At 34.9% G+C, this 15,164-nt stretch overlaps 2 protein-coding genes across 2 annotated transcripts in view; one reads left to right on the top strand and one right to left on the bottom strand.

Annotated features, from left to right (window-relative positions):
* The window catches only part of LOC119833336 (GPI transamidase component PIG-S), a 41,328-nt gene extending 36,305 nt beyond the window's left edge, over positions 1–5,023 (bottom strand). The window contains exon 1 of the mRNA XM_038357325.1: positions 4,849–5,023. Within this exon, the coding sequence (XP_038213253.1) occupies positions 4,849–4,882 (34 nt within the window). The 5' untranslated portion in view covers positions 4,883–5,023. The remainder of the gene's footprint in view (positions 1–4,848) is intronic.
* The window catches only part of LOC119833325 (protein I'm not dead yet), a 32,836-nt gene extending 18,408 nt beyond the window's left edge, over positions 1–14,428 (top strand). The window contains exons 2-15 of the mRNA XM_038357314.1: positions 5,431–5,532; positions 5,615–5,774; positions 6,050–6,315; positions 6,574–6,688; positions 7,054–7,148; positions 7,532–7,657; positions 8,199–8,324; positions 8,691–8,805; positions 9,212–9,303; positions 9,993–10,093; positions 10,339–10,431; positions 10,926–11,119; positions 11,579–11,716; positions 12,120–14,428. Of these exons, the coding sequence (XP_038213242.1) occupies positions 5,492–5,532; positions 5,615–5,774; positions 6,050–6,315; positions 6,574–6,688; positions 7,054–7,148; positions 7,532–7,657; positions 8,199–8,324; positions 8,691–8,805; positions 9,212–9,303; positions 9,993–10,093; positions 10,339–10,431; positions 10,926–11,119; positions 11,579–11,716; positions 12,120–12,428 (1,971 nt within the window). The 5' untranslated portion in view covers positions 5,431–5,491 and the 3' untranslated portion in view covers positions 12,429–14,428. The remainder of the gene's footprint in view (positions 1–5,430; positions 5,533–5,614; positions 5,775–6,049; positions 6,316–6,573; positions 6,689–7,053; positions 7,149–7,531; positions 7,658–8,198; positions 8,325–8,690; positions 8,806–9,211; positions 9,304–9,992; positions 10,094–10,338; positions 10,432–10,925; positions 11,120–11,578; positions 11,717–12,119) is intronic.
* The last annotated feature ends 736 nt before the right edge of the window (positions 14,429–15,164 follow it).

The following is a 15,164-nucleotide window of genomic DNA, read 5'->3' on the forward strand; positions in this document are numbered from 1 at the left end:
TATTACTCTTTCAATTTGCTTATCAAGCAGCATTCGATTTGTATTCCCAAGACTATATATTATTTTCATTAATTTTTAGCCGCAACAACCACAGTCACACACAACCCACATTAATTAACCTCAAAAGACAATAAAAAAGAGTTTTACATTAAAATGCTACTTCAAATGTAACACGCTGACGTCACGAGGGTCGCAGGTAAACAATTGTATTCAAATATGGCACGTGTTAAATGGTAGATGTTAAGAAGTTTTGGGTATTGTTTATACAATAATTTAGGTATGCTTAAGGCCGTAAAACGTAACTCCATACAGCATGGAGTTTCGGTTGTACATACATGATGAAACAAAAATTTTATTATTCATTCTATTAAGATTCTGATCGTAACAATACGTTATGGGCATGTTTGGTAGTAAGATGAGTTTTTGTAGATGGATCTTGTACATTCAAGGATGATGTGTCTGATTTGACATGGAAGTTAACAATTACTTCTTATAGTTAGACGAAGTAGAATTTTAAGAAGGAAGTGTCGCAGCAACTTGGATAGTTGTAAGGGAATAGATTCTGGCTTTCACATTGGCTACTTACGACGACAAAAAACGTAGTAAGTAAGAAATTTTGAAAGAATATAAAAAATTCGATCACGAGGCGGGTTCGAACCCGCGTTTCTTGCCTAACCGTAGCAAAGCCTAGCCTAGGCCACCCGTTTTTTCTGTTCTTTTAATATTTCTCATTTATAAAACATTTTAATGCTATAAAAACTAAAAATTAACATAGTAAGTAGCCAAAGTGAAACGTTTACGTTTACGTACGACGAAAAGTTTTGCAAAGTAAAAGCTATGATTTACCATTTACGGTGTTCCCAAGCATTCGACGCGGAGGCCTTCAAGAAAAAGCCACATTAATTGTATTCTTAAGGACAGCAACACATTGGCATAATCCCCAACATAGCGAATGCTAAAGGGCGACGGATGTCACTTCCCATCATCGCCCGCTAGCTTGTTTAGCGATAAAAAATATTACAAGCTTATAAAAAATGTCGTTCTTTATCAATAATAAAGTAATCCTTTGCTTACCTAAACGCTAGTTCCTTTCTATAAAAAACCAATTGGTGACCGATTTTTTGTAATCCCAAATAATTAATGCACGAATTCAATTTTTTTTCATTGACCTTGTACAATAGAAACGCATATCAATGGAGACTCGGCTATTCTTGATAAAAATGTCACTAATTGGCTGATTATTTTTATTAGCCAAAAATGACCTCTCACCCCGCATGTAAAACGTGACACGTGTTTATCTTGGTGCAGCTATTCTATACATTCTCAATTTGTAGATGTACTTGCTAAAAATTTTCAAATTCGTAAAAGGTGGGTCGGATTATGGCGTTCGCTTCCAACGCCCATGGACATTTCCAGAAGCGTTTGACCATGCGACACTGCGCTTCTGTAAATTAATCGCAGACTTTTAAAGTTAAGATGTATAGAACTATTTTAGATTGATGAGGGGAATAAGGTTGGGAATAAGGGTTGAGATATGGGGCAGATGCATTAAGGCTTGATTGGGTTATACATCTACTAAAGTGATCGATTTTCTTTACGACCACGTAGGTCAGCCTTCTGTGTCCTACCAGACAGAGATTTTTGTCTCCGCACCGGGAAGCAAAACTAAAACCGGTTCTACCATCACGCGTTTAACCCTGTGCCAAGAAGTGTGGTCAATGTTATTGCTATTGCAATTGCTAGCCGTAAGTTCTGTTGTGGCATTGCTTCATAAATAAATATATACAATTCTGTCAAATTATAATGTTTCGACAATTATCGTCCCTCATTAATTAACGTAAAACTCAAGTATCGAATCAGTTTTGACCAGTTTGACGAGATGGAAAGTGTGAACGCCAGCCAGAAAACTACAATTTCTTCTAATTAATCAAACCCATACAAACGCGGACATTGAGATCTAAAATCGCTAGGAAATATTGAATCAAACTTCACGTTAATTGTTTTTTAAGCTGTAATAGAACTATGGCTTCATGCCGTGAAGTGCGTCAATGCGTACGTTACGTAATACATTGACACAATAAATTCTCATTGAATCGATGTTTATGATGTCTTTAGTAACAGCCGTTTCAAGGACTGTATGCTTCGACCATCATGTACATCAAATGGGACTGGGAGCAAAGTCGAAACGGTCTAATGTTATTGTTGAATAAATCCATCCATTTAAATTGTGTGGTGTTTGCATTGTTCGTGTTGATCAAATGCCTGTTTGTTTCGATTTGAAATAGGCATGGTGGATGATATTATTCGCATGACCACCGCGAAAACAACAATACAGGAAAACATTGTGGAGAAACTTAAGATACAAGCTAATCACATTATGTCAATCCGCCCTGGGCTAGTGCTGTTGATTACAATCCAAATTTTCACCGCAGAAAACGTGGCCTATACAGTGTGCTTTTTCATATAAACCTTTCTTTCCAATTTTATTTTTAAAAACCCTAAATTTGAACATTGATTAAATTTAACAAAATTCCATCTAAGTAAATCAATCAATAATAGTAAATACCCACAGAATGTATAAGTAATACTTGTTATGTCATCACAACCTTGCTCCTTCCCTGTGTGCTGTGGGTATTTTATGCATGATTTCCCTCACTTAAAAAAAAAAACAAAACCTTGCCATGAATTGATTACATTATTTTAAATTTTGATGATAAAACAAAAATTCACAGTTGTTTTTGCTTTACAATGAGAAATCTTAGATAGGCATACTTTCTAGGTTCTGTAATACAAAAAGAATTTGTATGAAGCAAATATTTCCCATCAAAGCTCCTGGAGGCAGAGGTCACTCCGCATAATAAACTGGGACCAACAATGAACAGGTACCTTATAATGATGCAAGCACCACTTAAGACTACATCTCTGTTTACCACCAGGCGAGGCGTGTGATTAAGCACTTCCCTATTAAATCAACATCTCTATTGTCCGTAAAACTACTTCATTTTAAAAAGTACTAAAGATTTTGATGAATAGCCACTTGTACTATCATCTACTATATAAAAATAAGTCGAGTTTTCCTTCCTGACGCTATAACTCGAGAACGCACGAACCGATTTCCACGGTTTTGCATTCGTTTGAAAGGTCTCGGGCTCCGTGAGGTTTATAGCAAAGAAAATTCGGGAAAAATTTCAACAGAAAAGCGGGAAAATCATTTTTCACATACAGCCATCTGGTGGCGAAACGGAGTTCGCCGGGTTTGCTAGTAATAGTTATAAATAATATGTCACACCTAATTATGAAATAAGCTTCAATCATAAACAACAATGAAACAAATTATAAATCAATTTCTTTAAGAAAAATACTTGAGTAAAGATATCAATATATAATATCTTTGATTTAAAATATGAATACAGGGTTATGCTTCAATCTAAACTAATATTACTAATGCAAAAGTCTGTTTGTGTGTCTGTACTGATTGAAATGAAATTTAGCATGGTAATGTAAAAAAGTAAAATCTCAGTGTCCTAGTTTTTAACATAGTATATAATCTCTCTTACATTGAAAGTTTCTTTTTTAAAAACACCCCTGAACCAGTTGAACAAGTTTTCCCTAGGTGTGTGTGAAAATGCAGGCCGCAACTATTGTATTATATTTGTAAGATTATATTATTATATAATTTGTATGATTATTGAAGGAAAACACTGACAAACCCAAAAAGCAATAAACATTAAATATATATGTAGTAATATAAAGCCTGAGAGTTTATTTATTTGTTTGTAGATACTATCAGGCAAAGTTAGGTTGGGCTGCTAGTTACATACAAAATAACATGAAAATATATTTGTGGTATGGAAAGTCCTTCAAGATATTTTAAATAAGTATTTATCTTAGAACTCCTTATTCAAGTAAACACAAACATTACATGCATATGCACGTAATATTATGTCATCATATAAACCGGTTTATATTGTTTATCCTGAGAACTATTGCACGCTAATAAGAAAAATATTATTGTTTTGCTATTTGCAGTTTTACATCTTACAGTAAAATTGTTATGTATGCAAAATAGTTATTTATCCATAACGTGCTGGATATATAATTTAGAATTTGTATTATTTCTTCTTTTTAAAGTTCATCTTAATATATAATATACATTTATGTTGTACACTACTTACTCAACTTCTTTAAAATATTTGGTTAGTTTTTAAACTTGTAACTGTTTTATTTTCTATGTCACTGAGCTGATGTCTCAACAACAAACATAGTATCTATTTTTTAAATAACATATACAGTCAAAACTGTTTACAACGACATAATTTATAACAACAAATTGGTTAAAATGACCAAAATCTGGGGTCCCAGCTAAATTATCAACATAACAACATCATCGGCTGTTACAACAATCGGTTTTTACGACTAAATATGAGAAGTCCCTTTGATGTCATTATAACAGATTATGACTGTAATCACTATTTGTATTGTTATTTTAGTACATTATTGTTAGTACAGAGTCATGGTAATGAAATATTTATTATGCTATATTCAAATGTTATAAAGTATGTATAAATAATTTCTATATTGTTTATATATACTTTATAACTTTTCTATATAGCATAATAAACATTTCATCTGAAATATCGCATGAGACAAAGCCATTTTTACAAAATAACTAACTTTTATCACCCTTCCTATAGGTTATGTTTACTTAAGTTTTTAAAAGCTGAGACCACTATTCGCTACAAATACCCATCGTATACAACATAAACACGATATTTTGATCAGTTCATTTAGTTTTATGCGATATAACTCATTTAAAAAGAGATAAATTTCTATTTTTGTAGAACTTACCTTCGGTATCCGATTTGTTCTCCTGTTCAGCCATTATGGTCTACACAAAACTGGTAACATGGACAAACATTTATTGTTTATAAAAAAAATAAGTTATTATCACTGTTTCAATTATATGTATAAAAGAATATCGTCTTTAAAATATAATGTTTTCGTACGCTAGCCGAACCAAATTATCTACTATCAATGTCATGGATGACAAATGACAAGTGACGTTCGAATTTTACAGATAACAAATTTGCTTGCCATATTACATCAATTATATTTATTGTTGCTTTTAGAATTAGAGCGTTTCAAATTATGGAAGAATACTTTCAGGAATGCATTTTTCAAAATAGTTGCTAATGTGAGATCAAAACATTCAGATATAAATTGATGAACTATTTTTTTTTTTATTTGACATATTTCTTTAATTTGTTATTGACGGGAATGGCGGTAGAACGTCATTAATTTAAAATTCTTCACCTTATAATTATATAGTAGACATTGGCGGAGTCCCTATTTTTTGGGTGGGCCATTAATTAAGAGAAAAAGAATAATTATATCGAGATGATCTTATAAAATATTTTTTTTTATTTGCAGATATACTGTAGAATGTGGTAGAAGAAAGAAGAAATAAGGAAACCTTACAAAATTTTCCAATATGTCTAACGCCGTTGAAAATGGTATTGGCGATGAAGCTCGGTATGCTTGAACCATATTATTTTTAATGTTTATTTTGTATATTTTTAAAGAGATAATAAACACGGTATTTTTTTTATTACAGTGGAAATACATATTACTTCTCTAAGGGCAGAACAAGCGCATCTTTATGGCAAAGAATTAGTTTATTTGTATCAATATATTGGAAGGCGCTTATAGTAGTCTTCACTCCTTTAATTTTACTACCTATACCAATTTTAAATGCTGGATCCGAATCAGCCAAGGTAAGCGTACAACTACCCGTAATAACTTATTACAATTGAGGGTAGATTTAATGCTGGAATATGTCTATGTGTCTAGATGATAGAATATATTTTTTTTTTATTTAATTTGGTCATCTGTTACATCATAACTTATAATTATAATATCAGTAATTTGCTATCATAAATTAATAGCATTTCTATTTGTCGTCTATATCCTTAGGATTTAATGAAATCCTAATTGACTGAATTATGGAAATAATAATAACTACTATATATTATTTAAACAATATTTCCAGGCCTTCAAATGCATGTACGTAGTGCTCATCATGGCGACCTATTGGGTGCTGGAGCTCCTCCCCCTCCCAGTCACCTCCATGCTACCTATAGTGCTTTTCCCCACCCTGGGCATCCTGGATTCAGATAAAACCTGCGCCGCTTACATGAAGGAAACCAACATGATGTTCATGGGCGGACTGATGATTGCTGCTGGCGTGCAGCATTCGAAACTGCCCAAAAGGGTGGCGTTATGGACCGTGCAAGTGGTTGGATGCTCGCATAGAAGGTAGACCATTGTGCATATGATACATATATCATCATCTGTCAAACCGTGTATTGTTAGAGACACTTTGTAATTTGGATAAGCAAATACTTTTAAATTGTGTTCTATTATTAATTACTATTGTAGACTATTACTTATTCATGAATTTTAACACGTGAACTTAGCAGTCATTATTTGTTTTAAAAGGTCAAGAATACATTGACGTACGACGACACGTAATTGCAGGAAACGTACCATAAAATGTACCTATTTGTGTCACAGGTTAAACCTCGGGCTTACCTTTGTGACGATGTTCATATCCATGTGGGTGTCCAACGCCGCCGCCACTACCATGATGGTGCCCATCGTGGAAGCCATTTTGGAAGTTTTCGAACAGGTTAATCTAGTTTGTTACGATAAAATTTTAAGTTGCATATAAATTAGTCTTTTTATATATACGTCCAAAATGGACTAGTAGATAACTCATATCAATCAAAGCGTAAGTAAGGTAGTTTTATAATTCTGATTTGCTCAAATCGGGTATTGGTAATCCTTGGAAATAATTAGCTATATTTCCATAGCTATAATCAAATGTATAATTTGGTAATCTTAAGACAATATCATAATTGATTATCCCAAACTTAAACCTAATCAGTTCAATTTTGGATAATTAATTATAAGTCCAATCGTTTAGACAATTCGCTTTAGTTTAGGCTATTCCTGGATAATAGGCCATGTAATTATTTGTTTTAACTTTTTCAGCAAGGATTAGGGGATGTTTACATTAACAAGAAGAAAGCTCTACCCGAAAATGGCAAGGATGTGAAATCTGCCCAAGACAAAAATGGCGAAGAAGAGTGAGTATTACGATACGAACACAAAAAAAAATTGCTCGGACTTCGCTGTCCGTCTGTCTATCTGTTCCTTCGGATATCACCAGGCTGTATCTCATGAACCATGACAATTACTGAAGAGTTAAAATTTCCAGACTGTATTCCTGTTGCCGCTACACCTACTATAAATAATAAAAAATAGCAACGGTTGGCACGGTCATAAATTGGATGGGACCACTTTTTTTCTGCAGTTGTTCTTTAGCTTATTAAATAAGCTTTTAAATAAGCATTTACTAAGCAATAACTGCAGAAACTGCCTTGCCTACCTTCGAGAGTCCGACTCGCACTGACCAATTGTTTTAATCAAGGCTAGGGCTAGGAATTACATAAAGAATTATGCATTCCAGGTCTCCAATACCTAGTGACATAACGGTGTGTTACTATCTGAGCATCGCTTACGCGTCGACACTCGGCGGTTGCGGTACGCTCGTCGGTACGGCCACCAACTCCGCTTTCAAAGGCATCTTCGATTCGTATGTATTTTTCTTTTGGTTTTTTTTTTGTTCACTTTCCTTATCCTTCCCCTTACCCTTGTCTGTCCCTTCCTTTATTCCACTCGTCAAACCTTTCTTTTTTACATTTTAAGTCGATAATCTATTTGTAAAATCGTAAGATCTGCCATCGGCCTTACGCCTCTGCAAATGTCTATGGTTAGTGGCAGCGTTTACCATCAAGCAACTCACCAGCTACATTACCGACGATGACATAAATAGTCTGTGTTCCCCGACCAGTACAATCTGGAGGTCTTCAAGAGAAGAGGGAACAGATACCTTCTAGGGAAGCGCGCTCCATCTTAGATTACATCTCAGCTAGCCATTAGGCGAGATCGTGGCGCTTCTCTAACATGAAAAATAAATAAATAATAATAATAAAATAAGAATGTTTTACTTGATACGAGATGTCGATATTCTGAAGAATAGTTATTTGATTCCAATATTCAGGTTAATATTATGTTATTTAATTCAATATAAATAATAGTAACCTTTAGTATACTTCATGCAATTCCACCACCAGGGAGTTCCCCGAAATATCAGGCGCTGTAGACTTCTTCTGGTTCATGGCGTACAGTACGCCGCCTATGCTGCTGATGCAGCTGCTGGTGTGGATCTCCCTCCAGGTCACCTTCATGGGGCTGTTCAGGTATGATGAGTTGTAGAATTGCTGGAAGTTTGTGTGTCTGAAAACTGCAAAAATCAAAAGTTAGGAGCAAAAGTGACAAAAAACTGGGATGCATTTAAATTTTCGCCCTTTTTGGGATTAAATGATATGTCAATGTAAAAGAGCGCAATTTCAATTGCAACGGTTTTTTTCTTGTTATTTATAATTTTAATTTCATAGTATTAAGATGTATTAAAAAAACATTTTTTTTTGGATGTTAGAAAGTCGAGCAAAATTTTCTGGACATGTGAATGTTTGGAGCAATTTAAGATGAACTACTGGTAATCCAGGAGCTGTCTTCTCAATTTTTTTAATTTTTTTTTATTTATACTAAGTAATCACTTACAGACCGAACAGTGAAGCAGCCAAAAAGGTGAACGCGGCGTCATCCGGGTCACAGAACACGATGAAGGTGATCAGCGACCAGTACAAGGGCTTGGGGCCTGTCACGTTCCATGAAAAGGTATTTTTCACCGACTTCAAAAAAGGAGACTTCACTTTGAAATCTGATGCCTCTGGTGTTGTACCATTATAATTTGAAAAAGAAAATAAAAGCTTGAAGTAGCTAGGTATAGACTAAAACTTTGTCCAGCAGAAAAACAAACTTAATGAATCATTTATCTATTTTTCTAGTTGAATCAGGTCAACGGTGATGATGATGATGATGACTGAGGTAGTGGTGATGAATTGGAAAATATTTTCCAACATCTTTTTTTTTTCTAGCCTCCTTAATAATAACATGTATTTAATATTTAGAACAATAAAAATTACGTGTGTTTATCAGTTGTGTTGTTATCATAATAAATACACTATATTATTTTAGCACAAGATTTTGTTAAAGGACTAAGCACTAACTTATTTATTCACAGTCGTCTGGTATGCTGTTCATATTGGCTGTATTCCTGTACATCTTCAGGAAGCCTGGTTTCATGCCCGGTTGGGCTGATGTCATCACCACAATGTGAGTTATTAGGAGTGTATCCCACTTCTGATCGTCTTTTTTATTAAGTGAATTAAACTTTACAAATACAACGAAATGAATACTTAAGTTATAACTAGTGTTTCCGTGGCTTCCCCGCGTATTCAAAGGAAATTAAATTATTAATATATAATATAGAAATATAGAAATACTAGCTTTTGCCCGTGGGTTCCAATATTAATTAAGTTTCTGATTGATTTATGGATCTACTATCGTTGTTCAATACTCAAACATAGATATAATTAAAATCATTACACTAATTTGTAGGATTTTTATCTAAATAAAAAACATTGCCCTTTATTGTTTGTTTTATTGTTTGTACGTTTTGTACGTTTAAAAATCAGAAACAGTTCTTCGATACTCTATACTCTATCCTACTATTCCTACTAATATCATGCGAAATTTTGTAAGGATGTGTGTGTGTTTGTTGCTCTTTCACGCAAAAACTACTGAACCTATTGCAATGAAATTTGGTACGTAGATAGCTGAACAACTGCAATAACACATAGGCAAATTTTTATTCCGATATTCCTACGGGATTCGTATATACGCGGGCGAAACCGCGGGGCGCAGGCAGTACTCTATAGTTATAATCTATTAAGCCGTCTCACATTATTTCATACAAGAGACAGAGACAAAAGAGCAGTAAATCACAAAATGAAATTTTTCAGGAAAGTGAAGGACGGCGTCGTGTCCATGCTCATTGTGATACTGATGTTCGTGATACCCATGTCGATGGACTTCGTCAAGTTCTTCTCCTCGTCCTCTTCGTGTGAGTCAATAAATGAGGGATATTAAATATAATAGTGGTGTCATGTGTGGTGTGTGATGCCATGTGCAATAACTTGAAGGACATTAGTTTAAGTTAAAGTTGAATAACAAGGCAATTTATTAATGTTTGACATCTAGTTTCTTAGTGAAATTTACTGCTTAGGAGTTAAGACCTACACAATCGAACAACACACATTTCGATTTAATTTTATTGACATAGATTTTTATAAGATTGATCTATTTCAGATGAAGAGTTGGTGCAGTCCAAGCCGTCGCCCAGCATTGTCACGTGGAACATTTTGAAGGAAAAGATCCCTTGGGGCCTGCTTTTCTTGCTTGGTGAGTACTAGTTTACAACCGCGGCGTCGCTCGCGTGGTGACCGGGTAAATAGTTTTTATAATCTAATAGTTTAGATAATCTATTCCGTCACAAATTTACACATATCTGGTCAGCTGTTATATATATATATATATATATTGTCAAAAGTTTTTTGACAAGCGTTTCTAATTACCCCTGTTTACAATTACCCTGATTGACTATATATTCTACTCTCGCGTCAGTTCTAGTAGTCAAAGAGGTCTATGCTACTACTCCAGTACTAATACTTAAGCTTTAGATTATAAACACGGGGCGGTACTGTCCTGCCGACCCCCTTTCCTCCCTCCTTCCCTTCCCTTCCCTCCCACCATGCTTGGCAAATGTAATTGAAATAGAAAAAATAATGTCTTGTAATAAAAAAAAAAACGTTTTGTAAAAGGTATCATACCATAAAGATCAAGATATATGTTTTTAAACGGGAAAGATTTTTAACTTCAAGTGTAAAATCTTCCAGGTGGCGGGTTCGCGCTCGCCGAGGGCAGCAAGGCGACCGGTCTGTCCTCCATGATAGGCACCTCCCTGAACGGTCTACATGGTCTCCACCCGGCCGTGGTGCTGCTGGTGGTGGTGCTGGTGACGCAGTTCATCACCGAGTTCACATCCAACGTGGCGATTGCTAACCTGATACTGCCAGTCTTGGCTAATATGGTGAGACGTTTATTTATTTCGCAGTTAGCTCTCCGCCCGCGGTTTTGTCCGCTTGGTTATTCTTGGTTATGAGTCCCATCGTGGTAAAATAAGCCTATCTCTCTAGCTTCATAGCTGTTAACAGACACTATCGTGCCAAAAAATCATTCCATTGCGACGTGAAAGAAGGACACATAAATACATATTTTTTTATTTTTATTTTTAAAGAGTTTTAATTTCTGGACGTAACAAGTGAATTTTCGAAAATTTTTACACGCAGATTTGAAAATATTAATTTCAGCACATACACACACACAAACACAAACACTATACGGACAATAATAGAAAATAACAGTAAACTAAAGAATAAATTAGATAAAAAAAGTATACATCATCAGCACATACATGTTCCCACTGCTGGGACACAAGCCTCCTATGAGGGAATTATAAGCGATGACCAGCATCTCCCCACGCCCGCAGGCCCGCACGCTGGACATGGACCCGCGCTACCTGATGGTGCCGGCGACGCTGGCGTGCTCCATGGCCTTCCACATGCCCGTGGGCACGCCGCCCAACGCCATCGTCGCGGGCGTCGCGCACATCCCCACCTCCAAGATGGTGAGTCTCTCCCCCCCACTTGTTGCTCTAAGCTCTAGATTCTAGGGTTTAATAGGGGAAAAGTTATGTGTCTTTGTTGCTCTAAAGAGTAGGACTTGGCCGAGATCGCCTGATGGTGCCTAAGGTGGATCTTGATTAGAAGGTACCCGTTCTTTCGACGCTTGATGACCTCAAGATTGTACTGGTCGGGGAGCAGAATTTCAGGGAGCATATAGGAGGAAGGGTGTTCCTTACTAGGAAATTCTATGCTGGGACAATGGGTGGCAATAAAATAATATAAATACTGTCCTTTAATAAAAATAGCACACGATTATAATCTGTATTTAAAAATACTAGGACTTCTATTGTAGTGATCATTTAACCTACAAAAGAGAGAATAGAAATAATTTTTTTCTCCTTCCAGGCCGTCGGGGGTATCGGGCCGAAAATCATAACCACCCTGATCGTCTGGGGCGCGTACCCCACATGGGGCTCGCTGATCTTCAAGCCGTCGGACATCGCTGCCCTCAGCGGGCCCGCCAACCCCGCCGCCACCGTGTCCCCCCTCGCCCAGAACTTGACCCTCAACTGCGGCGTGACCCCCAACACCTTGGCCCAAGTGAGGCACTTCAACTGCTCGGTGCCGACCAACCCCGTACTGCTGGCGAATAACGCGACTTCAGGAATATTCCAGGGACTCTTCTCATGTGATTATTCCCCATTGAAAAGTTAGATGAAGGGGGTAGAGGGGGGGGGGGTAGTTCAAATATACTGGCGATCCGCCCGCGGTTCTCTCGCGTATTCTGTTTAAGAGCTTAAATTATTTTTTGTGACCCAAGTTTGTCCAGGTCGTCGACTATTTTCATGAAAAATTTCATCGAATTTAGCGCAGTAGTCTAGCAAAACACGACGGACTAACAGACGTGCATGGTAATTATGTTTGAATAGATCGACACTATTAAAACTTGAAAGAACGAAGTAACAATATCAGAAATTTTTTAAAAGAATAGAAAAAATTCGATCACGGGGCGGGATTCGAACCCGCGTTTCTTGCCTAACCGTTGCAACCGTGATCGCATTTTTTCTTTTCTCTCAAAAAATTTCTCATTTATAAAAGCATTTCAATGCTATAAAACTAAAAATTAAAAAGAAGTAACAATATGTTTTCAGTTAAACGGTGCTAAAAAATGATCAATATTTTATATACATTTATCAGCGAATTTATAACGAATTTCTCTTATGTGATATTCATAAAGAACAATAGACAATAATTATACCATTTATGTGCCAAAGTAGTGCGAATATATAATATATAATATAAAGGATATATATTAGTTTTTATACAAAACAAACTGTAAATATAACAATATACAAACATATACTATTAATATTGTCATTTTATAAAACTTCATTTTGGTGTAATCATGGAAACTGTTACAAATAAAAAAATAAAAATGGCGGGATCTGTAATCTAATAATATAGTACAATAGTAATGTTACCGCGAATAATTGAATGAATATTTAAATATTCACCATTTTGTGTTGTCGGCCATCTTTAATTTGAAATTTACTAGTCATTCCCTTTGATTTGATACCCATGTCGAGGGGATTAAAAAAATCCATCAAGGATCGCCAAGAATCTACGCAAAGTATGCGAATTTCAAATGGAAAAAACCGCATCGAAATCGATCCATTCGTTTAAGAGCTACGATATTACAGGCGCAGATTTCAAGGTCAATCTGTAAATACCCCTCGTTTTGCGTCGGATGTTAAAAATGTTTATATTATTACCCAATATATTGTTATTTTCTTAATTTTTCAAATGACGATCGGTCTTTCAAATGATTTAAAAAAAAAAATCCCGTCAAACTATTGGTTTATTAGTAAAGTTGTATCGAACAAAAAACACCCTAATCGGTCCATCCGTTTAAGATGGAATTTAGGATGCGAGTGAACCAACAACGATATTTTATTTATTTTGTTAAAATGAAATGGAAACACGGGTGTGGCTTTGGTGATCTAGTTTTGTAATTAGTCTAATAAAGTGTTTTTAATTATATCTGTAGTTCCTAGTAATAAAATAAGATTATATTCTTCGGCCTTAATATAAATTATATTTAAATGATAAACGTTATATAATAATTATAATGACTTGTTTCTGGAAAAAAGATAAATTAATATTTTTAAGAAATCTCCAATCGCTAATTATGTTTTATTATTATAATAATTTTTTTTTACTGACGGTTTCGCAACGTTTGGATGCTGGCCAGCTTATCTGTCAGTTAAAAAACGTTAAAAATCTTATCAGCGTCTATCAGCAACGAAACCTATTGAAAGTGACGTACATTAAAAAACCCCTATAAAATTTTAAAATCAGTGCTTACGCTTTACTGTTTCCTTCCTTCTTAAATAAAATAACTTGAAAGTGACAGAGACAGAACAGCGAGTTTCTCTCACCTCTATACAGCGTGTCCCACGTATGGTGTACTATGCTCTATGGAAACATATAGTTTTTCATACGTTGGTTACGTAAAAAAAAGACATATATTCCCCGGTTTTTTTTTCTATTATATAATTTCTAAAACCTCTGTGTGTACACCCCTAACTGACATTCCGCCGACCTTGACCACCAGCACGCGCACGTGTAAGATTGTTTTCATAGACAATTCCCGCATTAGCGGTGCGGTAAATATCGGTTCCGCGAATTTAGGGATGTAACAAACGGTTTAATAAATAAATAATAGTTAAAAAAAACTAAAAAACACGCTTTTTATAGAAAACCGAACTAAAAAAAAGAAAATAAATTTAAATGAATTTAAATTAAGAAAATAGTGTTAAAAATTTCAATGAATATAAATTAATAATAGTGTGAGTAAAAAAAAAATTATTTTATTTTAAAAAAAGCGTGGGGTGCATGGTGTCAATGGTTATAGATATTTTATTGACAGATATGAGTAGAGTGATTATGATTTCGATAATATCTTAAGAAGCATTTTTTACTTTTTAGTTTGGATTATTTATAATAGCTTATTTTTTTAATTTTAAACTATTGCACGACTCGAACGACGAAAATTTTAATTAATTTTCTTACCTTATCGACTATAGATGAAAATTATATAAATTAACAAAAATCATATTTTGCAAATTGAAAAATGGAATAATTTTATCAAATTAGTGTATTGTCGTCGGTCCTCAATAAATCTACAAAGTTTGAACGAAATCTGGCCGTTTAAAGTGGGTCAAAAGCGCGCCCAAAGAAGTCGGTTACAAACAAACATACAAACATACAGGTGAAGCTAATAAAAAGCGTGTAAAAATCCAATTATTTTTATATGTCGTTTTTTTGTTAAAGTATTATTTTGTCGTAATCAGCATGGGCAAAATTATTAGGTTCATTGGGTATATTACACCACTCGACAATTTATAACATTTTAACTGCCACTTTATCTTTAGATTATAATTGTAATTG

This window comes from Zerene cesonia, chromosome 2, assembly GCF_012273895.1.
Source record: "Zerene cesonia ecotype Mississippi chromosome 2, Zerene_cesonia_1.1, whole genome shotgun sequence".
Taxonomy (NCBI): Eukaryota; Metazoa; Arthropoda; class Insecta; order Lepidoptera; family Pieridae; genus Zerene; species Zerene cesonia.